General features: G+C 36.4%; 3 protein-coding genes across 10 annotated transcripts in view; 1 reads left to right on the top strand and 2 right to left on the bottom strand.

Annotated features, from left to right (window-relative positions):
• The window catches only part of PKD2L2 (polycystin 2 like 2, transient receptor potential cation channel), a 42,142-nt gene extending 42,049 nt beyond the window's left edge, over positions 1-93 (bottom strand). For both annotated transcript variants that reach the window (XM_047850644.1, XM_047850656.1), the window contains exon 1: positions 45-93. In XM_047850644.1, the coding sequence (XP_047706600.1) occupies positions 45-75 (31 nt within the window). In that variant the 5' untranslated portion in view covers positions 76-93. The remainder of the gene's footprint in view (positions 1-44) is intronic.
• Positions 94-250: 157 nt separating this feature from the next.
• Positions 251-24,883, top strand: part of KLHL3 (kelch like family member 3) — a 283,806-nt gene continuing 259,173 nt past the window's right edge. For 3 of the 7 annotated variants that reach the window (XM_047851129.1, XM_047851128.1, XM_047851119.1), the window contains exons 1-3: positions 251-442; positions 5,349-5,641; positions 6,527-6,680. In XM_047851129.1, the coding sequence (XP_047707085.1) occupies positions 6,671-6,680 (10 nt within the window). In that variant the 5' untranslated portion in view covers positions 251-442; positions 5,349-5,641; positions 6,527-6,670. Of the gene's footprint in view, positions 443-5,348; positions 6,216-6,392; positions 6,681-10,377; positions 11,201-24,883 lie in introns of those variants that run through there. The other 4 variants (XM_047851120.1, XM_047851125.1, XM_047851121.1 and 1 more) reach the window with 4 other exon arrangements.
• Positions 2,142-17,047, bottom strand: MYOT (myotilin). Its single transcript, XM_047851166.1, has 9 exons — positions 16,677-17,047; positions 11,623-11,800; positions 10,628-10,732; positions 7,488-7,534; positions 6,613-6,745; positions 5,379-5,586; positions 3,105-3,270; positions 2,539-2,672; positions 2,142-2,314 (listed from the first exon to the last, which is right to left on the bottom strand). The coding sequence occupies exons 1-9, from the start codon at positions 17,030-17,032 to the stop codon at positions 2,142-2,144; spliced, it is 1,500 nt and encodes a 499-aa protein (XP_047707122.1). The 5' UTR covers positions 17,033-17,047.

Here is a 24,883-nt window from a genome sequence, read left to right as displayed (position 1 = left end):
GCCAAATCGGCCCTGCTCCACCACTTCCTAGGGTCACCCCTCACCGCCTCGGTGCCACCGTGACGCCTCAGCCATGGCCGACCTGGAAAACGACACCCGTTTGACCTCCCAGGTCTGCCGCGCCTGCGCGTAACTTTTCGACACGCGCCACCTAGCTCCTGCGCCTGCGCAAACCCTCCCGCTTCTCCACCTGCGCAAGCCTTTCTACGAGTGACAAGCGCGCGTGCGCACCGAGGACGCTCTGGAAAGCGGCAGGCTGAGGCGGGGTTAGGAATTGCGGCGCTTTATCTCTGGCGGAGGGGCCGGCTTCTAGGCCAAATCTGGCTTCGGGCCTGGGGTTGGTGGTAAAAGTCGTAGTAATTAATTGTAACGGGCTACTGTTTCTTGAACACCTTTTACATTTATTGGCTTGTTTAGTCTTCACATCCCCCCTTCCTGAAAGGTAGGTGTTTTATCCTCATTTTAGGTCTGGTAAAGCAGAGGCGCTGAGAGGGTCAGTGACTTACCGAAGTCCACAGGTGGCGGGGTCAGGTGTGCAGGACGCCAGAGCCCGAGTGCCTGACCAGGTGCCCACGCTGCCCCTGCTGCCTGCAGACACCGGTTCTCATGAACCGAGAGCTGCAGCTAGAAGTAGCTCCCACCCTTCTTCCCACCCAATATGGCTAAAGAAAATGATGAAATAGATTTAAACAAAATCCAGCTCTGAAGTCATGAGGGAGAGTAGGCCTAACAGGAGTCCTCGGGAGCCCAGACTCACATCTGGCACTGAAGCTTTGCAAAGATGGGAAGGTCTGTAAACCAGCTATAGAAAAGACCAAAGAAATTTGGCTGTAAATTAAGGCATCCGAAAACCCGCCAGGATATGAGACAAGAGGGAGTCTCATGTTGGAAAAAAGGAAAATAAATTCAGTAGAAAGGCCCTAGGGCAGCCAGCAAAGAAAACCATCAAGCTGTTTTTGGAAATAAAAAATAAAGCTTCTTTTGTTATTTCTCTGAAAGAGATGTAGAGTGATGTTGATAAACGCTATTTTATGTGCAGATGAAAAGCAAAACGAGGCCACACAGCAACAAGGGTCAAAGACTACCAATAATAAACAGGAGAGGCCTAGCAAAAGGCCGTGGCCAGTGGATAGGAGGCCTGAGAAGAAAGGGCTAGTGTCCTAGCTTAAGGACAGTATAATAAAAGGATTTTCCCATTCCTGTACTTAGACTCTGAGATGCTCACAAAATTATGTTTTCTAATGTAATAGCTTATCTGAAGTTTAAATGTAGGAGGATCCCTCCCCCCCCCTCCTCAAATACAGGTATTGAAATTTACATGAAGTAAAAGAATTAAGCAGTTGAATCTGCAGACTATTCTTGTTCCATTGAACTCGGTAGACTCAGAGGTCTTGAAGACTTAACGGATTTATTTGGTTAAAGCAAAATAACAATTTCAGGAGCGAGTCTGTCAGGATTTAAGTTACTGTGGTTGTTTCCTTATGAAATGGCAAACCATGGAATGCCTAGCTGAATTTCAGGAGGAATTGACTGAGCCGTAAATGAGCTTCATTAAGATACAGTTATAGAACACACTATTGTTGCTTTTCTGGAAATTGTTATTCTTAGGTTTTACTTGATGTTGTATAATATATAAACACCAAAAGTTACAAAGATCTAGACTTTTGTGAAGAGAAGACAAGTCTATTTTGAATATTTGAAATTTTATTCTCTTTTGACATTAAGCTTTGGAACACTCAGATAATCTATACCATGTTAGTATTCCTCTAAGAGAAAACGGGTAAAACAGTATTTAGAAAGCAGAACCAGTAAACCTTATTACAAGCATTAGATGTGCTTAAAAAGTTGATATTAATTCATAATCTGTAATTGTTAAATGTATATGACTTAAATGTTAAAATCTCACATTTTAAGGTAGTCTTCTACAATTACAAACCCATATGCCCAGATTTTCCTTAGGCTTCGCAAACCAGAGAAGATAGAATGTGTAAGAGTCAAAGGATAAATATTATAAATATATATTAGTTATATTACCTAATTAAAGCCATAATCTGTTAATACAGCTATGGATTTATTTTAAATTTTAATTGAATATATTACTAATAGTGTAGTTGTTGTATTTCCAAATGTTGGTAACCTCATTAAAGTTCTTCACTTTCATAGAGTCCAGATTGAGCTGCCAGACGCTGAAATTCTCCTTCAGGGTTAAAAGCTTGTTTCACATCCAAACCTTTACCGTTAAGTGCTAAATATTTGCTGAAAGTTGGTCGAACACGTAACTGCTTAGGAGCCGGAAGAGTTTGCCTTTGATGGACTGAAATAGATCAAAATAGAAGTTGATTCAGAAAACATGTTCTAAACAAATGGGTTGCTCTAGGTATTCAATATCAGACAGGACAAGAAAAAAAAATCAGAACTGTTGGGGGAAAATCTCTCATATTTTATACCAGACATTTTTATATTATGCTGAGATTGTGTTTCTTACTAAATCTTTCTGATTAAGTCCTTTATAACACTTGGGTTGATAGGGTGACATACCTGTAACATCTAATCTTGTGTTACATGTGGTCACTCCAGCTTCATTAACTGCAGACACAGTATACCACCCAGCATCTTTCTTGTTTACGTCTTTTATCAGTAAAGTGACTCTACCAGAGTTATCATGATATAAACTGGAAAGAAACAATAATAAAAAATTAAAGTATAAGAATTGATTTTCCTGTGAAAGTTTATTTATGCTGTCTGTGACCTAGAGTGCCAGACTGTAAGAAAATGAAGTATTTGGAAATTCTGAGCTGTACCTAGTCAGTGCCATGTAGCATTGGTTTTATTAAATTTAACCTCCCCCCCACTTAATTTTGTTTGTGTCATCATTTCCTTGAGCCATCTTTCTTTATTGTTAGTAAAAAGGTAAGTCCTGGCCTACTTTATGCCTTATGTTTTTGGTTAGTGGAATCTGGTGTAATGAGGTTTATTACATTTCTCTGCATGTTTTAAAAACCAGACAAAGTGAGATTACAAATGCATGCCATTTATAATGCATTTCAAGTACAACTGGATTCATCCCAATAAACTAGAGTTATGTCTAAAAATACTTATCCTACCTTATTCGATCAGTGTTGAATTGTACCATTTCATTATTTCTTTTCCAGAAAATCTTTGGTGGAGGTACAGCTGAGATTTGGCATTCTAGCTTCACTGAGTCTCCCTCAAAAACTTTTTTGCTTTGTGGTTTGTAGATAAACATTGGTGCTCTTCTATGTTCTTTTGCTACATATTAATAAAAAATTCAGGTATTTGAAATATTATAAAAAGAAAATAAGCCAAGGTATTATGAAATTTGTATGTTGATACAAAAGTTTTAAAAAACACAAGATTGAAAGCTTATGTTTTAGCATTATTTTAAACAACATAGAGTACTATTTTGCATTATTATACCATTTAGACTTCTAAAATAGTAATGTTGCATTGAATTTACAATCATGTTTCATCAAAGAATTTAAGTTATATTCTCATTTATGTCTCTTCTATAAGGAGGCAGCATGAATGGTGGCAAGACTAGACAGCCTATGTTCAAATTCTCTATTTGCCCCACCAGCCATGCCAAATGGGAAAGATTTGTTTAGTTTCTCTGAGGCTCAGTTTTATCTATTGTAAAATAATTACAGGTATAGTGACTGCTCTGCCTACCACACAAAATTACTGTGAGGATCAGCTGAGATAATGAATGAAGCAGCATTTTGTAAACTGTAAAATAGTATATAAGTGTCAGTAATTATTACATCATTTCTTTAATTACCTGAAGGAAAAGAGGAAATGGTATCAGAATACTGTAACCCTAGCTTTTCTGAAGGAGAAATGAAATTGGACAGATGCCTGCCAAGGCCTCTTTCAACTCTAGCATTAATAATATTTCTGGAGCTATTCGCACAAAAAGGATTTGCTCAAAGCTTAATCACTTGAATTGGATTTTTTTTGATTCCCAGATTACTCGGTTTTCCCTTAGACTGAGGCCCATTATTATATCATAGAATAATCTTAAAGGGTTTTTCACTGATTTGAATAGAACACAAAATCAAGGATATTGTTCATCCTTTAACTTGATCAGGATTTTATGTAATCAGCAGTAAATTATGTCAAAGTATCTTTTCTGCAGTATGCCATGGCTTAAACCATTACAAATGTAATATATATTTAAACCACTTAAATTGTAATATTTTTAAGTAGTATATAAGTTTTATAAGAAACTGCCTTACTGAAGACAAATTTGAGACAGTTTAGCCATACCTGTTTTCGAAAGCAAGTAGGTGTGTTTTTGTTATAAATAGAGACTAGTTTTCTATTAAACAACATCATCTGAGGCTAAAAGTTAACATTTATATCTCAGTTTTTTTTTTTTTAACGTTTATTTATTTTTGGGACAGAGAGAGACAGAGCATGAATGGGGGAGGGGCAGAGAGAGAGGGAGACACAGAATCGGAAACAGGCTCCAGGCTCTGAGCCATCAGCCCAGAGCCTGACGCGGGGCTCGAACTCACGGACCGCGAGATCGTGACCTGGCTGAAGTCGGACGCTTAACCGACTGCGCCACCCAGGCGCCCCTATATCTCAGTTTTAAGTAATGTGTGATCATGGCAATGCTGGAAAAATAACAATCAGATTAATTTAGACGATAGATCAGAGAAGTGATTAGACTGAAGTTTTTCACTATAATATCCTTTAGTTACATCTAGAAATGGTTACATCTAGAAATGCTTATATAGTTGACTCTTGAACAGTGCAGGGCATTGGGGCACCCCTCCACCCCGCCGCCATGCAGTTGAAAGTCTGCACATAACTTTTGACTCCTGAAAAACTTAACTCCTAATAGCCTACTCTTAACTGGAAGCTTTACTGATAATATGAACAGTCTATTAACACATATTTTCTGTGTTATATGTATTATATACTGTATTCTTATGATGAAGTAAATTAGAGAAAAGAAAATGTTATTTAAAAAATCATAAGCAGGTGACAATACTGTGTTATTAAAAATCTGCATGTAAATGGACATGCACTGCTCAAACCTATGTTGAATTGAGAGTCAACTGTACTGCCTCATTTGGTTTGTCTAAAATTGCACTATTTCTTTATTTCCTTTTGTGAAAAGCTTTGGTTAGAGGTCTCTTGTTGAAGTTTCCCTGAGTTTCTCTCAAAAATGCTGTGTGCCCCCTCTCCCACCCTGTGACTTTTAGATAAAAATTGGCATTCTCCTGGGTTGTGTAGACATTGACCTTAAATATGAAGTCCTGTGGGATTTTCCTTTTTAACACTTGCTTTTTTTTTTTTTAATACTGCTGGATTTTAAGGAACTCTTGAAGATCCCTCTGATGGCTTACCCAGGACATCCAGCTGCACAGTAAAGGTGGCTTCTCCTGCTCTGTTCTTGGCAACACATGCATAGGCCCCTGCATCTGAAGCTCTGACCACTTCAAAGATGAGTGAATGAAAACCCTTTTCAGACACAATCATTTTGTGCAAGTCATCTGATTGAACTGGTCTTCCATTCAGATACCATGACACATCAGGAGCTGGCAGTCCGCTGACCTGAAAAGGAAGACACAAGAAGGAGATGACAGAATTTTAAATTATATCATCACTGGTACCTATTTGTCCATTTACAACTTTTAACAATTCTAGTATCTGGGTGGGTTTGTGATTGACAGTGCAAAGCAAGAGCTTAAAAAGGTGTTTGCTTTCAACAATGTTTAACAAAACAGTAGAAATTAAACTCTCGAAATCAATGTCGTCTTTTCAGACTACATCAAACTACATCTAGCTCTTTCGTATGCACCATGAGGCCCTGTAAGATGTCTCAGTTACTATATTTAGAACATTAACTTACGTTATCTAGGTCTCCCCAAGAAATATGAAGTGATACGGGTTTTTTTTGATAATGTGACTGCAGTTGAAGTCTCAGAGGGACATATGTGTGATGCTTGCTGATCTAATGGATGACTTTACCAAAGTAGAACGCTCTTGAGCTGTAATTCTGGTGTTTAAATTCCAGTTTACGTGTTTTCTTATAAACCTTAACAATTAAATCCATACATGGACTTTCGTTCACAAGGAATCCAGAAAAACATTTTATAGGAAAAAGGTCTCCAAAATGAGAACAATAAAAATGTAGGTCTTTCTAAAGATCACTTCTAGCATGAAGATCTCTTCTATGCCAGGTGAGCAGGTTGGCTTGAATTTCTTAATGGAGAATACTGCTTTAGAAATCTTATTGGTTTGATAGCTTCACTTATGTATTTATTAGGGGGTAGGTACTATTGTGAGTACATTATGTCTATTTACTCAGTTAATTCTCATAACAGCCTTATGAGGTACATTTGTTACTCTGCCATACAGATGAGACAAAAGCACAGGAAGGTTCAGTGACTTAGGTTACATAGCTGGAAAGTGGCAAAGCCAGGATTCAAACCCAGGTAAGCTTGGTTCCAGAAGTTTTGTTCTTATCCACTATACTTGTTGCTTGTTGCAGTGTGTAACAGATTATGAAGAGGAAGAGGACACTTTTCAAAACAGTATCTTGTTGCTATTTTTCCTCCAATATTTTTACACTCTTACTTTGAAGTCCATTCTGCAGAATCTTCCTTCTTCAATTGACATGTTCTCTGGCACTTGAATGAAACGAGGTGGGTAAAATTTCTCCTGGATTGCATCCTGATCATTCACATCTCCCCTTGAGGATGATCTGCTTCTACAAAAATATTTTAATAATCACTATACAGGAAAGTTGTCATTGTTCTTCCTTTTGCACAAATATAGTTTAGCTATCATATTGGAACCCTCAGAGTCTATGCTATTTAATGTGTCAGTGTAATAACAATAGAGAGAGGCATATTTGAAGACTGTTAGAAATGGTAGCAATTTAGGAAGATCTGGTACAAAATATACATCTTTATTTCTTTTATACAATGCTACAAATTGATGAAGAAACTGATCTATTAAAATGGAGAGTACCCCATGGACAATTCTTATCATATGCAATGATTTGGGAATTAGAGTTGGGTTTTGTTTGTCATGAGATATTTGCTTAACGTGGACATGTGGTCCTGGCTTATTTGACCAAAACATATTAAAAACTTCTTCTGAGATAGTACTGACAATTAACAGATAAAAGAAATTTTTTTACGTTTATTTTGAGAGACAGAGACTGCGTGAGTGGGGGTGGGGCAGACATGGAGAGAGAGAATCCTAAGCAGGCTCAGTGCTGCCAATGCAGAGCCCAGTGCAAGGGTCGAACTTATGAAACTGTGGGATCATGACCTTAACTGATTGAGCCACCCAGGCACCCCTAACAGATAAAAATTTTGATCATCCTCTCGGACATTAGAAAAGTCACATTGTTTTTTATAAAAGGTATGTAGCAGGCTTGAAGTCTTTATAAATAATACAGTTTTAAGCTGAATATATCTTTGGTAGTAAAATAGATTTTGTACCTTACTTGTGATGTAGGAACTTGCAGTCGTGCGTGTTCTGAGTTGTGCTGTTTGAAATTAAAACAAGGTGAGAATGTTAATATGTGGTTACTAGCTTGAAATGAAGCAGAATTAAGTAGTCATAGCTGAAATGAACATTTCTTTGTTGGCTGTATTTGTGCCTTCATGGTTAATTCCATATACAGTTGATCCTTGAAATACACAGGTTTGAACTGCACAGGTTCACTTATATGTGGGTTTAAAAAATTTTTTTTTAATGTTTATTCATTTTTGAGAGAGAGAGACAGAGCATGAGCAGGGGAGGGGCAGAGAGAAAGAGGGAGACACAGAATCCAAAGCAGGCTTCAGGCTCCAAGCTGTCAGCACAGAGCCCGAAGCAGGGCTAGAACTCCCGAACCATGAGATCATGACCCCAGCCGAAGTCAGATGCTTAACTGACTGAGCCACCCAGGAGCCCCTGTATATGTTTTTTTTTTTTTTTTTTTTTTTATTATTGCTTTTTTTTTTTTTTTTCAACGTTTATTTATTTTGGGACAGAGAGAGACAGAGCATGAACGGGGGAGGGGCAGAGAGAGAGGGAGACACAGAAGCGGAAACAGGCTCCAGGCTCTGAGCCATCAGCCCAGAGCCTGACGCGGGGCTCGAACTCACGGACCGCGAGATCGTGACCTGGCTGAAGTCGGATGCTTAACTGACTGCGCCACCCAGGCGCCCCTGTTTTTTTTTTTTTTTTAAGATAAAACATACTACAGTACTTTAAATGTATTTTCTCGCATTTTTTTTCTAGCTTATTGTAAGAGTGTAGTATATAATACATATAGTGTACAAAATCTATGTTAATCTACTTATCAGTAAGGCTTCTGGTCAAAAGTAAGTTTTTAGTAGTTAAATTGTTGGAGAGTTAGAAGGTACAAGTGGATTTGAATTGTGTGTGGCGGGGTCGGCACCCCTAACTCCTGCATTGTTCATGGGTTAACTGTATTAAGTACTTACCGTATAGTGCACTAACTTTCTAATACTCTAGCAAGTAATCCCCTGAATTAATAGGACTATTTAACAGGTATGGTACATGAACATTAGCTAGACGTTGAATTCATGGTAGTTCATTTTTCATATGACTACTTTACAACAAAGGGAGATGTGTTTCCCTGGTGTATTTGAAATGGGAACACATGGTACAGATTGTCCTTTAGTAAAACAGGAATAGACATGAAGTCACTTGTGTTGGCAGTAGATACAAGGTATTATGCCCACTGCTCAAAAGTGCACCAACAGCAGTAAACACATATTAGACTGGAAAATGCTTCTCTTTTTAGCCATGGCACAAAATCATGATGGACACCATGGAAGCTACGTGTAGAGCTCTGAGAAGGTTTGAAAAACAACATTAATTACTTCCTGGTTAATAAAAGTTTATTTAATTTAAGCAAACATCTTTTAGGATTTATATCTGAGTACCAGAAAATTATTTCCATTTGAGAATAAAACCAGAGATTGATGGAAATCCTAATTAATTGATCAAATACTTAAAGCTTATTTTGTGTATTTCACTGTGCTTGGCACAGCAGGGGAGACAAGTGAAAAATCTCTCCCTATCCAAATATCTGAAAAACACCTATAATCTGAGTATACATTACTTATTTTGTGATGAATATGTTTAATGTATTTGGTCATTTTAAAATAAAATTCTTACAACTCTAACTTTTTTTGGCTAGTCTTAAGGTTCTCTACACAGAATGTCAAAAGAACAATTCACTTATCAGATCAACTAGTTTTTTTGGTAAAAAGTGAAAATAATTTAATTAAACCCAAAATATCCAAATTAAATTGTTTGCTTTTTCATATAGTAATGATTTGAATATGTATATATTCATATTAAGAGGTGTAATATTTCAGTTTTATATAATTTGATAACATTTTTTATTGGAATGTTTGAAGTATACACAAAAATCTAAGATTTATCTTTTCAGATTTCATATGTTTTGCTGCTATCTCTTTTCTTGGTACTGTTACCTTCATTTTAATGTTTTTAAAGAATGAATGAGAAAAATAATACATTCTTGCCCTTGAAATCATACACTGAATTTATAAGGTAAGCCATCAATATAACATTGTTTTGAGTAATTTCTACTAATAGAGGTAGGTTTGCATCCTATTCTTGCTGTAATCTGTACCAGTCCAGAGTAGGTGCTCCATGTAAATTAATTGAATGAATGAATATATGAACTGTTCATTAGCCAAAAAGAGGTTTAAGTTCTATTTTCAGTTTCTAGTTACTTGCACTGTTAGATCCTACTCCATCCTTTTTAGTAGGTCTTGTTGCATTTAACAAACAAAAATCCTATTTTCAGTTTCCTGTACTTAGGATAGTGGAGTCTTGGGTACCCTCTTTCATCCCTTTGGTATCTAGTTTCTTGTGAACTTTTTGGGAAGAGATGAGAGGTAACTACAGAAGGAAGACAGGAGTAACCGTTCTGTCTCTCCAACTGAATATTTCTCTTTAGGGTTACATTTACGTGTTAGAATGAAGTTGATAAGCATATGGGATATTCACTTTATGCCCTCTATAAGGTTTATACATTTGTGGAAAGGATCCTTTTGTTAATGTCTGAGCCATTACTCCAGGCTTTTTGTTGTTGTTGTTTGTTTTGTTTTTAATAAGCATTTTTGAATACAGAAACAAAGGGAATTGGATATTTCATTAGTTCCACAATTGTATTTTAAAACATTGAAATGATTAGGAGCTTATTATGAGAAAAGGTTATAATTACTTTGGCTTAGAGTTTTAACTTCTGTTAAAGATTTATAATTCATAAATTATCCATGTGGACATTGGAAAAAGAATTCTAGGTGTAATGGACCCCTAAATGTCCACATGCAGAGTGACAGTGTTAACCTTCTGGTGTTTTGACTTTGTGACATTTCATATGCAGATATTAGAACACCAGAAAGTGGAGTAAAAATTTAAATTTCTCTCTATACATTTTGGCCCATCGTGGCCTCTCCTTTTTATATCTAATGGAGCATGGAAGTGATTGACTTTTGCTTCAAATGATACTTATCAGCATTTGGAAAAACAAACATTTAAAAATCACTCAAAAGAAAAATACTCCAGTTAGGTAAAGATTATTTTAATTTACCTGTGGTGAATCTTGTGCCTCACTGTCATTTTGAGCTTGAAATACAGCAGCTGCATTCTGTGGTCCTAGCAATCTGCGAGCCATCTTCTCCTCATATGTTAGCCGCTTTGAAGAAATCAATCATTAAGGAGAAAGTAACGAGATTTAATAAAAGTTGTTTGTGCACCTTTACCTTAAAACCACCAAGAATGCTACCAAAGAAGTATAGTTCTGTCTATTGAATTAGAGATAAATACTATGTTTTAAAACTTTTTTTCATTCAAAACGTTTCCCTTCTGTTCTAGTGTCACTTTCACATCTGTAATATTCACTTCTGTTTTCCTCTTGCTCTTAGGAAAGGCAGGCATAATCCCCCTTAAGTAAGGCTCTCCCAAGTGAAGGGAAATTCTTCATGTTTTTTGTTTTGCATGTTCCCATTGACTCCATCTTTGAATATAGCACTGTATATCCTCACATTGAGAAATAACTTTTATTAAATGAACACTGAATATTTTGTTTAATTTCTGGCTTGAAAGCAGTCCATCTGATATGTTATATGTGTTTGGATTGAAGACATACAGTACTGTTTCAAAGGTAAGTGACTAATACAGTGGGTACAGTAAGAGTTCTCTCATAAATATCATGGCTATTTGTCCAGTCATATACACCAAGGTACATGAAGAAATCAAGGTGACTGACAATATCTCCTATTGTTTATTTGGTCATCAGACATATTTTATGTGAGAGTAATGCTTAAAGTGGAAAATCTTCAAAAATTTTTTTTGCTTCATTCTTTTGTTTTTATATTGTTTTACATTCTTCTTTTGCATCCTTCTTTTACTACTGAAAACCAAGAGGTGATTTCATGCAGAATATTTGGTATTGTATCCAAATATTCTCTTTTTTTAGATAATCCTATCCCTTGTGGATTATATGGACAAAGATTTGTGAGACAGAAAGGCAGAAATATTTTATAGTTTAATTGGCTTTTTATAGAAAATAGACATTTTGCTTACTTGATTTCCATTATGAAGAAGGCTGTCCTTGCATTTTAGCTTTCTCTCCAAATCTTGAATCAGAGCTTCTTTTGATCCTTGTATTTCATGGTCAGGAGTCCTTGGTGTGGGTTTATTAGCATTTGCATTTTGGGATGGTGTAGCACTTAGAGGTTGGCCAACTGAGGGTTGTTGATAGCTTTAAAAAGAGAAAAGTTTTTATTGAAGTCTTCATTTATTTCGGTAACCTCTATACCCAATGTGGGGCTCGAACTTAGGATCAAGAATTTATATACACAATGGAATACTACTTGGCAATGAGAAAGAATAAAATATGACCTTTTGTAGCAATGTGGATGGAACTGGAGAGTGTTATGCTAAGTGAAATAAGTCATACAGAGAAAGACAGATACCATATGTTTTCACTCTTAGGTGGATCCTGAAAAACTTAATAGAAGACCATGGGGGAGGGGAAGAGGAAAAAAAAAGTTAGAGAGGGAGGGAGGCAAACCATAAGAGACTCTTAAAAACTGAGAATAAGCTGAGGGTTGATGGGGGTGGAAGGGAGGGGAAAGTGTGTGATGGGCATTGAGGAGGGCACCTATTGGTATGAGCATTGGGTGTTGTATGGAAACCAATTTGACAATAAATTTCATATTAAAAAAAAAAAAGAGTCATATGCTCTTCTGACTCCTGACTGAGCCAGCCAGGCACCCCAGAAAAAAAAGATTTTTAAAACAGATCTTCAAAGTACAATGTGGTACTAAAATAGACTTGACCTCATTTTGTTAGTCACTTTTAGATAGTTGAATCTACCACCACTTAGTACTGGTAGTATTAGAGTTATTAAAAATACCAATTTCCTAATAATAGTCAAGAAGGATTTAATAAGAATGGTTACCAGCTTTTTTTTTTTTTTTTTAAGTCTTGCCAAATTAAAATTTAGTGACAGGAGGAACAAATTAGATTAGGTGTAAGAGGGATGTTCTTCCTTAAAGATCTGCCATAAAGAATTGAGAGTAAGTCTAGTTACTGGCAGCTTGTGAGCCCTTCCAGTCTTGTAATTGAATTTGGTAAATTTGATTTGTGGGTAGATACTGTTCTCAGTTCCCTGTGATCTCATGTTGATAGTTTGAAATTGATGGTGTTGGGAGTATCTACACCAGGGAAGTAGGTAAATACCACAAATCATGGCTCCTTTCTCCAGAGCTGTTAAACATTCTCTAGTATAATCACTGGCACTTAGCAAATATTCTTTTGCTTTGAATGGAGTGTACAGTTGTCATAGTCTCTGCTTTCCTATTAATTTCCAGTTCCTTTTAATTTCCTATTTTACAAAACTCAAGTGTGGTACTATATAACAAATAGCTTTTACAGTAGCCGTGGCTTCTTCAACATTGCTAAAGTGATTTTTAGAGAAAGAAAGGAACGGTTAGGGGAGGAAGGAGAAAGAAATGTAACCTGAATGAGAAGAGGGGTTTGGGGAAAAAGAAAGCAAATTTGAGTAGCAGTTGAAGAGTTTGGTTTACATCTGTATTTGAAGTTCTAATCTAAATTATCTGGAAAGATGTTCTTCCTTCTCTCTGAGTTCTCCTGTTGATTCTGATAGAGTATAGGAGTAGTACTTAGGAACTCCTGCATTAAATTTGTAAGGTGGCTTGCACTTTCACAGTTGTTTGTTCAAATTTCACCTAGTTTATTCATTTTGTGCCCTGCAAGTGTGCGTTTATATCTGTTTAATGTGGGAAAACTGGCCACTGTTTTCAGTGAGTATTTTAGTATTATCATCATAAACGTTCTCCAGTTATCAAGATGAGGCACCCTGGGTCTGTTCTCTGACCTGTTCCTGTTCAGATGTCCTCAAGGATCATTAACAAGGGCTTATAAGCTAAGTGGAAATGTATCTCTTCCAAGAGGAGCCAGAGTTTTAATTCTTGCAGGCTTTGGGGACTTGGTTAGTAATCTCTAGATTATAAACATACTCAAGTAAAAAAAGATGACTTATTACTCACCATTGTAATGTTTATTTTCACTAACACAGAGGCTGGGTATAGGGGATTCACTTGAATGAGTGAATGTTTTTAATTTGATTCTGGATGCTCTGTATTGAAAGTTGATGGTGCACATTTCTCCTCCTTACATTACAGACATTCGGGGTTGTTTATATTAATCCTAAACTAAAAGTCTGATTTGTTCAGTTAAGTAAATAGCCAAATGAAATGTTTCAATAAATAGTTGTGTTTGTGTTTTCAAATTTTGTTTTATTTTATTTTCTTTTTTCTTTTTTTTTTATTTTATTTTATTTAAAAAAAAAATTTTTTTTTCAATGTTTATTTATTTTTGGGACAGAGAGAGACAGAGCATGAATGGGGGAGGGGCAGAGAGAGAGGGAGACACAGAATCGGAAGCAGGCTCCAGGCTCCGAGCCATCAGCCCAGAGCCTGACGCGGGGCTCGAACTCACGCACCGCGAGATCGTGACCTGGCTGAAGTCGGACGCCCAACCGACTGCGCCACCCAGGCGCCCCTATTTTATTTTTTCTAAGTAGGCTTCATGTCCAGCATGGAGCCCAGCACTGGGCTTGAACTCAACAACCCTGAGATCAAGACCTGAGCTGAGACCCAGAGTTGGATGCTTAACTAACAGAGCCACCCAGGCATCCTGTTTTTTTTTTTTTTTCCCTTAAGATTGAATTTTCATGTCAAAGTGGTAAAATTCCTTTGTCTTAAAAATCTCCTATTTTTCTAACTATATGGAGCTATAATAGCCTATTTTTTTAATGTTAGTCTACCATCTTTATAAAAGTCACATGCTTGTTAAAGTGAATTAGAATTAAATAAGTTTGTTTTTTGACTGTTAAATTGAGCCTGAGAATCACTGATGTGTATTTGACCCAGTCACTTTATTCAGTGAATACCCTTATCAGTTTACATAGCCTAAATGTAAGACGACATATCTGCTCATATTTATAAACTCATATTCTTGCATTCTGCTTTATAGGTCTTTTTTTTTTTTTTTTCTGTCATTACACTTGATCTTAGCCAAAAGGCCAAGAAGCGAATTTTTTTTTTTCTATCATTTATCACCGAAATCCTTAATTTTGTTGTAGGTCATAAAACTGAATCACCAGGCAGGTAAGGCACACTTGCTGAATGTCACACAGCAAGCTTTTTGAATGGACTAATTAGAATTGGAGTTCTCCTCAAAGTCCAGTCTGTGGTTTGATTGACTGACTAAAATGTTTGCTTAAGGGTTTCCTACTGATGAAAAGCTAAATAAAGCTTTCAAAGCAATCTAGGTCAGAATCCAAGGGATTATTTTCGAAGGCAGGGCAAACTTAAGCCCACCATAACAATGAGGGAGTTATGCACAAATGTTCAAAGGGCCAGAGCTTTCCACCCCGTGCAGCTGGACACTGAATGGGTATCAAGTGCCTGTGGGAAGATTAAAAGAGTTATCTATGGTTGCTGCAAATGGAACAGCTAAAGCTGTATCTTTGATCTCTGGTTTGGGGACCTCCTATGCTTTATTTCTTATCCTCCATTTTTGCCTTTCTCTCTTAGTTCTGTGTACAGAGCTAGGAACATGGTTGAGGTTCACTAATACTTATTTGATGGCTCTCTTTTCTTAGCAGATATTTGGAATAGGATTGAAAGACTTTACTAAGAAAAATAGTAGAGTCAGAAAACGTTATTTTGGATTCAAAAATGCTCACGTAGGAAATTTGAAAAATAATGGAAAGCTAGATGGAAAATGATCATTTGGCTAGATTGTAACCAAGAAAAATCTACATTGTGTGTTAATGAGTGTAATGGGAATTTTGGAGGGAAGAGAAAGAGAGGGCTTAAAGTCTTCTTTAAAACAATATTAGGTCAAACCTATGAGAATGCCATTTTTGTAGGTGAAAAATAGTTGACTATCAGCCATTTCAAATGGTTCGTCTTAGTATCTGTAGGATTCTAACAAATGTTCTTGACTTTCCTCATTTTTGTTTTTTAAAATGTTGAAAATAATTCTTTGCAGGTTGAATTGCTGTAGTCCATTCAACTTAATTTCCAGAGTTTTCACCAATAATAGAAATCTCTACAAAAATTAGCTTCTGGGGAATAGTGAGAGAAATTATCAAGAATCTAAGCAAATCTTTTGATAAGCCTGCAACAAAACATATTCCATCTGGCAGTTTTTCAGTTGCCTCAGATTTAATTATCTGATGTTTTAGCCAGGCAAGGGACAGGAAAAATGATAGCTCTTGGTTTGCATAAGCACAAAGTATTCAGTTCATGTTTTAAAAAAAGCACAACCACTGTGTCCTTATTCATATCAGGTTCTCCTAGGATAGTTTTAGGCTTTGGAAGTAGTACATGCTTGCATAAGTCTCCAGGTATTCTTCTCTTTATTTAGACAGGACAATCAGCTCAACTCATTTGAACAAAGTGTTTTTTTTTAATTACCAAAGGAAACGCTAAGGTCATTTATCTCTTCAAGCCTTTCTTCTGATCATAGCAAGGGAAATTCATATACTTCACTATTTGAGTACCAGATTTTCATTAATTTTTTTTTTTTTTTTTTTTTTTTTAGCCAAGTGGATGCTCAGGATCAGAAGGGAAAATGGATAGGAAGAAAAGACTGAGAAGAAATTTAATAGTCTCTGCTTATGTGAGAGGAAATCCTATCTGAGGAATAGCAGACAGGTGTTCTTCATCTCAGCTGAGCCCAGAACGCGAGCAATTAAATTTATAGCATGATGATCTTAACTTAGAACTGGGAGAATAGTTCACTGTTCTTGAGTATATTAGAAATCTTTTTTTGAAGATAGAAAATTATAAGTAAGTAATGTATGGGGTAATAGGTGATTTGGGTTTAGGATAGTCTGGACACTAGAGAATGGGTCAGATGACCTCTTACTGCCAGCCCCCTGGTTCAAGGTGTTTTAGGAGAATTATGAAAGAGACCTTGAGGTTTCATTGCCTTTCAAAATACTAAATAGTGAACTAGGGCATACTCCCCCACACTCCTTAGATACAAACTCAGTGTATATGCAGTATCTATTCATATATAAAAAAAAATATACTTACTTGGTGTCCACATTGGAAGGAATTTTACTGCTACTATAATCAGACTGTGATGGTAATATGGAGCTGAGGAAGCTGGCTGGGGACTGGTTATAGGTGGCTGTAACCCTTTGGCCTGGGTTGGAGGCAGCATGCTGCTGGGGAGAAGCAGGGAAAGCAGAGGAAGACATGGTGATGTGAGAGCTCACTGTTGAGGAGGCAGAAAATCTTTGCTCTGTGCATTGGCGGGGCTGGATGATAATGGAAGACTGTTTGGTCTGACTAGAGTAGCTGGAGGTTTCCGGTCCAGGAGGTTGCAGTCTGGAGCCACATGGGTTTTGGGTTTGAATGAAGTGTTTTGGACGTTCGTAGTTAAACATGCTTAGCTGGTATATGGAAGATGAAGGCAATTTATTACTATAATGATTTGTTCCTCGAAGGGTGGGGTCCTGAATTTGGGGTGGCAAGCCTGGAATCACAGAAGATCTCAAGGAATCTGAAGCAACCGTGGTCTGCCCCTCCTTGTTGTGATCCTGGGAATACTGTCCTCCTGTCTTTGATGGAGTGGCCTCTTGAAGAATATTGTTCCTTCAAAAGGAGAAAATGATTCAATTAAAGTATTTGCATAAAAAACAGTACTGTTTAACATCTTTAGGAGCATATATGCTGTTTTGGGGGGGGCTTAAATGCTTTCAAGGTCACCTCAAGGTGGACCTTTCCTGTCTTCTAGACTTCTTTTCTTTATCTCTGTCTTTGTACAAATGACTTTTCTCCTGAGAACAACAGCAACAAAAAAAGTATTCATTAATGTTGGTTTGCCTCTGGGTGATTCTTGAAGCATGCCCAGGGGCTTCAAGATACAGGAACACTAAGTTTGAGTTTGCCAAGTGACTATGAAAAGAAATTCTCTGATGCTGCTCAATGTGATAATTTTATGGCCTTACGATTAGCCTTTGCCTTGGGGGTATAGTTCATTAACCACAGAGATTAATTATATTAATAATATTAATTATATTAATAATAATTTAATTATTTAAGTTATTAGCAGTTAAATACCTAACTTGTCTGCTCCTTTTCAGTCTGAATTCTTCCCATTGCTCATGAAAACCAATGAGCAGCTCTTTGATACACCACTTAATGAATGTCCTGGTGATCTGTGATGAATGATGTCTCATTAGATCAAGGGGAACAATATGCTTTTTTTATAAGGAACAGTGAATGTCCATATTTACTCCTTCACTCTTTGGCAATTTCATAAAGTAGAGGGAACATGTATAATTCACTATTGTCAACTTTGAGTGTATTTTTTGTGGCTCGCTCTCAGGGTGCTGCCTCTTTTTCTCCCTTTGATTCCAAAATGACCATAGTACCAAACTAGAAGATAATTAAGGAGTACGTGTGTCTTTCTGTGTGTATATATCTTACTGACTATTCCAGAGCTATATATAAATTTTTTTGTTATTTTTAGATTATACAATCTAGTTATTGGTGTTGATACTCTTAATTATTTAGATTTTTACTTTTTATTATTTTTACCTATTTCATATGTATTTTAGACTAATTTTGAAATTATTTTAGCTTCTCTCTTTTTCTTTTGAAATGGAAGATGCTGATGTACAGAAGGAAGTAAGGCAGTATGAAACTAGTGTATACCTCATCAAAAAAGAGGGATGCCATTTCTCTTACTTAGCTCTGCATTGATTCTTCTAACTTCCTGTAATGGACCCCATTTTTCCTTAGATGAATCATTTGCCCCTAAAATCAACCATGAAGGGTCATATTTGCCTCTGATTTCTTCCATTAGTATGGCAAATCTAATAAGCAGAACTATATACAGACATTACACACAGACTAGTTCAAAATACATTTAATTTTACATAGTATAAGTTAACTCTAAGATAATGATAAATCAAACTATAACTGATACCAAGCTGTCATCATTGAAATGAAATCTTAAAATTGTTTAATTTCCTAGCTTGAAGAATGTATCATTTTTAATGAAAAATTTCAGACCAAATAACTTCATCCCAAGGCTGTACATATAGTTTAGAATTAAATTAAAACTAGCAGTTTTAGGGGTGCGTGGGTGGCCCAGTTGGTTGTGTCCAACTCTTGATTTCAGGTCAGGTCATTATCTCATGGTTTATGGGTTTGAACCCCACTTCGGGCTCTGCACTCATAGTGCGTGGCCTGCCTGCTTGGGATTCTCTCTCTCTCCTCTCTACCCCTGTCCTGCTTGTCTGCATGCACGTGCATGTGTGCGTGCATGCTGTCAGAGTAAAAAAATTAAAAAAAACCTCAAACAAACAAACAAACCTAAAAGTTTTAGGAAAGAACAAATGCAACTCAACAGCCAAGAGAACGATTCTGTTGAGAAAGAACACTTAAAAAGCCATATATTCCTTAATTTCAAGTTTATGAACACAAACATGTTCAACCAGAGTGCATTTTAGTAATTAACTGTATTAGGCCTTTACACTGTTGGAGGAAAACATCTAAAAGAAAGCTTTAATTAGATCTTTTCAAGGACTCTATTTGAAGGCAAGTAATTTTGTAGTTATGGGCTTATTCATTCCATTGCAGAATTGAATCCAAATTTAGTTCTTAAATTCCTTTTTAGGAAGGCAAATTATTCAGATTCATTTCAAATGGCAAGGGATGAACTGTGTAACAAATAGCCAGTAGATATTTTCCAGAAAGTTCCCTGTTTTTCCTTACATATATTTTTAAAATGTCACCAATCTTGTACATTTTGGTATCAGTCTTCATAGTTAACAATTACTGTTATTTTTCAAAGCTCAGTTAAGAATATATTCTTTCAAAAGTTCCATTTTACTCATGTCTCAACAAAATTTTATAGAGATGTTCAAATAGATAACTCTGAAAAGTTTTTCTTTATGTTTGTAGTTACTGTTCAACAGTTTAATTTTATAAGAGGTTCTCTTACTTGGCAGTATCATTTTATTCCAAGTAGTGTTAAATAAATTTCAAAGATTTTATAAGTAAAATACTATGCAGCTCCTATTTAAAAAATCCTAACTTTTTTTTCTCTCTCTCTGATATAGTACAGACAGACTTGCACAAACAACTGATTGAGGATATTTTAAAGCTCTAGAACATCACCACAGTTATAATCACGCCAAGTATCCCTTTTCAAGGAAAAATGATGATCTAAAAATATTAACACACAACTATCCTGCCTTGTACCCTTTCTATAATACCTTCCAGTTTCAGTGGAATGAATAGGTTACTTCCTTATTAAATATTTGTATAATAACATTATAATGTTACTTGCACACTTTTTATGTGAAGATCATTTTTGTACACATTCCTCTGATTTGGACAAAAAACCAAAACCAAAGCCCCAAACTGTAGCAGAAATAAAGGTGGGACTTACCCGTCGTTCCAGAGGGTGCCAGCTGGGTTTAACCCACTATTGAAGGGAAGGAAGAGGCATCCCCTTCCCTCACAGACTAATCTAGTGGCTCTGTGCTTAGTATTATAGCACCACTGACTTTTATCAGCTGCCAAACAGTGACATCTGATGTGCTTGCCTGTCCATCTACCTATGCTGGCATGTCAAAGTAAGAGTCCACAATCTAAACAATATCTCAGATGTCTTAGTGATATTTAAGGAGTGGGATTACATGAGCTTCTCTTGGAGGCATCTTTATTTTAGATGTGAATTTTGACTGTGAGCTTTAGCAAGCTCATGTAGGAGGAAGAGCAATGAATTGGGAAATGGAAAAAAGTATAAAGCAAACTCAATTTCTTTATTGTGGTGGGGGCTTTGAATGTTCCCTGTTTGAGAAAGAAGGACTGAAAGGGAAACCATATCCTGACTGACATTCCATCCAGTAAAAATTCTCCAGAAGTAAGATTAGTGATGGATGCCGTCCAAACTGATTTGTATTGGATCGTTGTTCATCTGAAGGCTTCCCCACCCTCCTTTTTTCCCCCTCTTGCCAAATAGAAGCAGGGGTGGAGCTGAGTTCAAGCAGTTTGTTTCAAGAGACAGGGTGTGGTCTGGGTAAAGGCAAGAGAGCAGGTGATGATGACGTGTTCCTGGGAAGGTGGGGAGGTGGAAAAAGATGATTTGGTTTCTTAGCAAGTTTTCTGACTCTGCACGGCATATGCCTCATTGACCTTGTTCTTTTATTCTTAAAGAGTTGGAAACACTTAAGAAATTACCAAAGAAACAGTCTGTATTTTTAGGGCTTTATGCCGTCAACTCTCATTTTTTCATCTCCCTTAACTCCTAACAGTTATGCAGTTTCCTTTGTCTTTTCACTAAGAAAACCATGTTGGTACTTAGGTTTCCATTTTTGTGCAGGGAAGGAAATAATTATAGAGGAAGAAGCCTTCAAATCAACAACAGAACTGGTAAAAAGGAGTAGGTGACATGAGGATCAGGTCCGTTGAGTGGAATTATCCCCATTTAGTTGGCTTCCATTATGGTATGTTTCTGTTGCTTAAAGCATATCTATTCATTACCCTCCCTCATGGATCCTCTAATCTTGATTTAATTACCATGTACATTAAGGTCCAACCAATAGATGTTTGAATGCATATGAGCCATGTAAAATTCTTCACAGCTGATCATGTAGGTGTATCTTCCTTTGGTGTTCAGATAAAGTTTGATAATTGCTTCCTGGGCACACAGCCATTACATAGTGGAAAAGGCATACTAAACTGGATGAGTAGGTGTTTGCCTACCAACTCTTATTTCAGGAATTTCCCAAAATATTTCTCTACATCTGCTCACTGATATTTCAGATTCCATTAATAGGGACAAAGCCTTTTAATCCCAATTAGGGAGAATTAAAATGTAAATGTAAGTGACAATAAAAGTAGCAAGAATAACCAACAAGTATGGCATTTACTATGAGTAGGTGCTGTTCTAAACACTTTAAATGTAGTATATATGACTGTTACTTGGTTTTTCTAGATAACAGGATTTAATTAGGGCAAGGGAGAGGAGATGCTAGATTTTTTAAGGTATTAGGTATCTTAATACCTAGAAGGTTAAGATGTACCCAACAGCCAAGTAGGTAACATGCCCAGGACAAACTATAGAGTCCCTAATATTGCCTAAGGCAGATTCTGAACCATATCGAATAGGAAGAATTTTAGTCCCGTTTGCTTTTTTATCCTTTAAACTTTATCTCTTTTGTTCCTCCTAGGCCTTTGTAAGATGTTATTTCGTTATAGTGTAATAGCACCATGGTATATCTGGGCTAAGTTTTTCCCTACAGTCAGGGGCTCACAGGCTGATTTATAGAAGTTAAAGGTCTATATTTAATAATCTGTTAAGAATCTGTTTTTCTATTTTTTAATGTTTGGTTTGCTTTTTTAGAAGGGTGTTTTACTTTTCCTCACAAATAAGTTATTTGAATGGTTTAGTTGCTTATTTGAGAAAAATTGTCCTAAAACTGGAAGAATCAGTAAGATGTCAGGTGGGTGAACTATATTCCAACCAGTCCCCAAAGACAACTTTTTCCATTTCTTTCTCTAAATTATCAGCAACGACTTTGGTGGATCATTCCAGTGCCTCACAATATGTAGGCAACTTTCCACTGTCTCACCGAACCATTAAGGGAATTCTTTCTTTCCCATCATCAGTGGAAGGGTGGCTTGGCTGTTAGCTGTCACTCATTCATCCCTTCTTCGTGTACAGCCCCCCCCCTTTTTTTTTAATGTAAAATATACTATTGTACAATGGTGCTGTGAGCTTTGTCTAAAGTCAGAGGTCAGATGTATGTGATGAAGCTAATTTATGCTATATCAACTAAGAAGGCAAATACCACATTGAGTATGAAAGGACTGAAGAGTGAAGAACGCTTCCTTTATTTTCAGGTTATGTGTAGTTCACTATGATTACTGAAGCTCCATCCCACTGTAGCACTTAAAATTTGAAATCTCTCCTTTTGAGTACTTGAGTCTGTCTTGTATTCTTTTCAAGTGAGAAATAATAATAGACATTCCACTAGGTTTGGTGTCAAGCAGTAAAAATTATGACATTTATTTGGTTAATGTTCTACAACTTTGTAGACACATTAACCTTCTTATTATCTATTTTGAAGACCTGAGTGCGAGTGCCCACTGTACCAAATACTTGCTGTGTAACCTTAGACAAGTGGCTTAAACTCTCTGAGCTTTAATAATTAACTGAAAAGCAAGATAGTATCTGTTTTACTAACCTAATCAGAGGGTTGCTGAGAGACTCAGATGAAACAGGAAATCATAATGGACTATTACATGGTATAATAGATCTCCTCAACCAAGTTAAATGTTTACTGAGGGAGGGACTGTTGATAACATTTTTATCTTGCCTGGGACAATGTAGCTCATAGTTGACTTTTAGTAAAAACTTGTTAACTTTTATGGAACTTTTGTTGAATAATTTTTCCCACAGATGGTTTTATTAATGAAAAAGGTGGAAATAGAAAAGTACTTTGTTATAAGCTCAATGTCTTTTTAAGTCATAAAAAGACTGCAAAACACATGAACTCCTGGAGAAAAGTTTTAGATAGCTGTATTGGCTGTCTTCTGAGGGAAGTCTCACATAGAAACAAACACATAGGATGTGCTTAATAAATGTTTGTTGAATAAATTGCAGTGTTTAGTCCCACACACCCATTCTTCTTTGACCTCATGAGAAATCTTTATTTGTAAGCGTAGCTACTCTCCAGGCAACTAGAAACTCCAGAAGCTAAAGGGGTTCCAGGAGACCAACTGAAAAATCACAGTGATAGGTAATTATTGCAGATACATTGATCCTAAGAAAAAACTATGCAGTGAAGTAATAGCTACTATTTAATGAATTCTACTATGTGCCTCACGTACATTGTTGCAGGTCTGTTAATCTCCAAGTTCAGATTCTTTCCTTCCCTGGCTTCATTTTAAGAACTACTTGGGGAGTACCTATTCCAGGGTCATAAAAGCATGAGGAAGCAGCCCTCAGCAAAATCAGCCAGTCATCTACAATTGTCCTTTGTAGAATGGGGTACTTCATGTATTTGACCTCTGATTCCTTTCATCTCTGACATGATAAATTTTTCCACCTAAAAACCCAAATACTACTCAAGAAATAAATACTCAAGAATATCTTAAAAGTTATTCCAGTATCTTTTATTTTGTAATTAATAGTTGCTATGTTTAATTATACTGGAAAATAGTCAAGAGTGTTCATTTTTTAAGTTTTATTTAAGGTGTTTAGCCTAAATTTAATCTAAAGGTAACTTTAGGTTGGTAAAATATTTAGTGGACTGTGTTAGATATTGGTAAAACAGAAAATTTTAAATGACTTTTAAGTATCAATTTTTAGGGTTTTTTTTTGTTTTTGTTTTTGTTTTTTTGTTTTTTGTTTTTTTTTTTTTTTTTTTTTGTCACTGTTTTGGTTTGAGGTTTGTGTTTGGGTATTGGAGATGGTAGTGGATTGTGTTTTAAACATAGCCTGGTTGGCAAATTCACCTACTGAGTTAGCTTCCCATTTATACAGTTGCCTTTTATTATTTATTTATTTATTTTTTGAAATTGTGTCCTAAGTTTTATTATTATTATTATTTTTTTTTTTTAATTTTTTTTTCAACGTTTATTTATTTTTGGGACAGAGAGAGACAGAGCATGAACGGGGGAGGGGCAGAGAGAGAGGGAGACACAGAATCGGAAACAGGCTCCAGGCTCTGAGCCATCAGCCCAGAGCCCGACGCGGGGCTCGAACTCGCGGACCGCGAAATCGTGACCTGGCTGAAGTCAGACGCTCAACCGACTGCCCCACCCAGGCACCCCATTATTATTTTTTTTAATATATGAAATTTATTGTCAAATTGGTTTCTATACAACACCAGGTGCTCATTCCAAAAGATGCCCTCTTCAATGCCCATCACCTACCCTCCCCTCCCTCCCACCCCCCATCAACCCTCAGTTTGTTCTCAGTTTTTGAGTCTCTTATGCTTTGGCTCTCTCCCACTCTAACCTCTTTTTTTTTTTTTTTCCTTCCCCTCCCCCATGGGTTTTACAGTTGCCTTTTAAATGCAGGGACAATTTTGTCTATATTCTAAGCAACAGGAAGAAACTTATATCACAGAGTGTTTTATGTATTTATATTGAGATAGGACCCTGAATTCTTTTAGAGAAAAGATTGTACTTTTTAAAATTCTTGTGGCATTTCAACATTAATTTTTTTTTTTAAAGAAGTCTCTGTAATAAAACCTTAAATGTAGATCTAA

This window comes from Prionailurus viverrinus, chromosome A1, assembly GCF_022837055.1.
Source record: "Prionailurus viverrinus isolate Anna chromosome A1, UM_Priviv_1.0, whole genome shotgun sequence".
NCBI classification, from domain to species: domain Eukaryota; kingdom Metazoa; phylum Chordata; class Mammalia; order Carnivora; family Felidae; genus Prionailurus; species Prionailurus viverrinus.
Note: the sequence above shows the minus strand (reverse complement) of the source record. Positions and strands in the feature narration are given on the sequence as shown.

What these genes read in the sequence shown, in the direction of transcription:
- MYOT (XM_047851166.1), bottom strand. Translation starts at nt 17,032, where the DNA reads ATGTTTAACTACGAACGTCCAAAACACTTCATTCAAACCCAAAACCCA. An exon ending in AGGCACAAGATTCACCACAG is followed by an intron (nt 7,535 to 10,627) that starts GTAAATTAAAAT and finishes AATTTCAAACAG; the next exon opens with CACAACTCAGAACACGCACG. An exon ending in TGTGCAGCTGGATGTCCTGG is followed by an intron (nt 3,271 to 5,378) that starts GTAAGCCATCAG and finishes ATTAATATGTAG; the next exon opens with CAAAAGAACATAGAAGAGCA.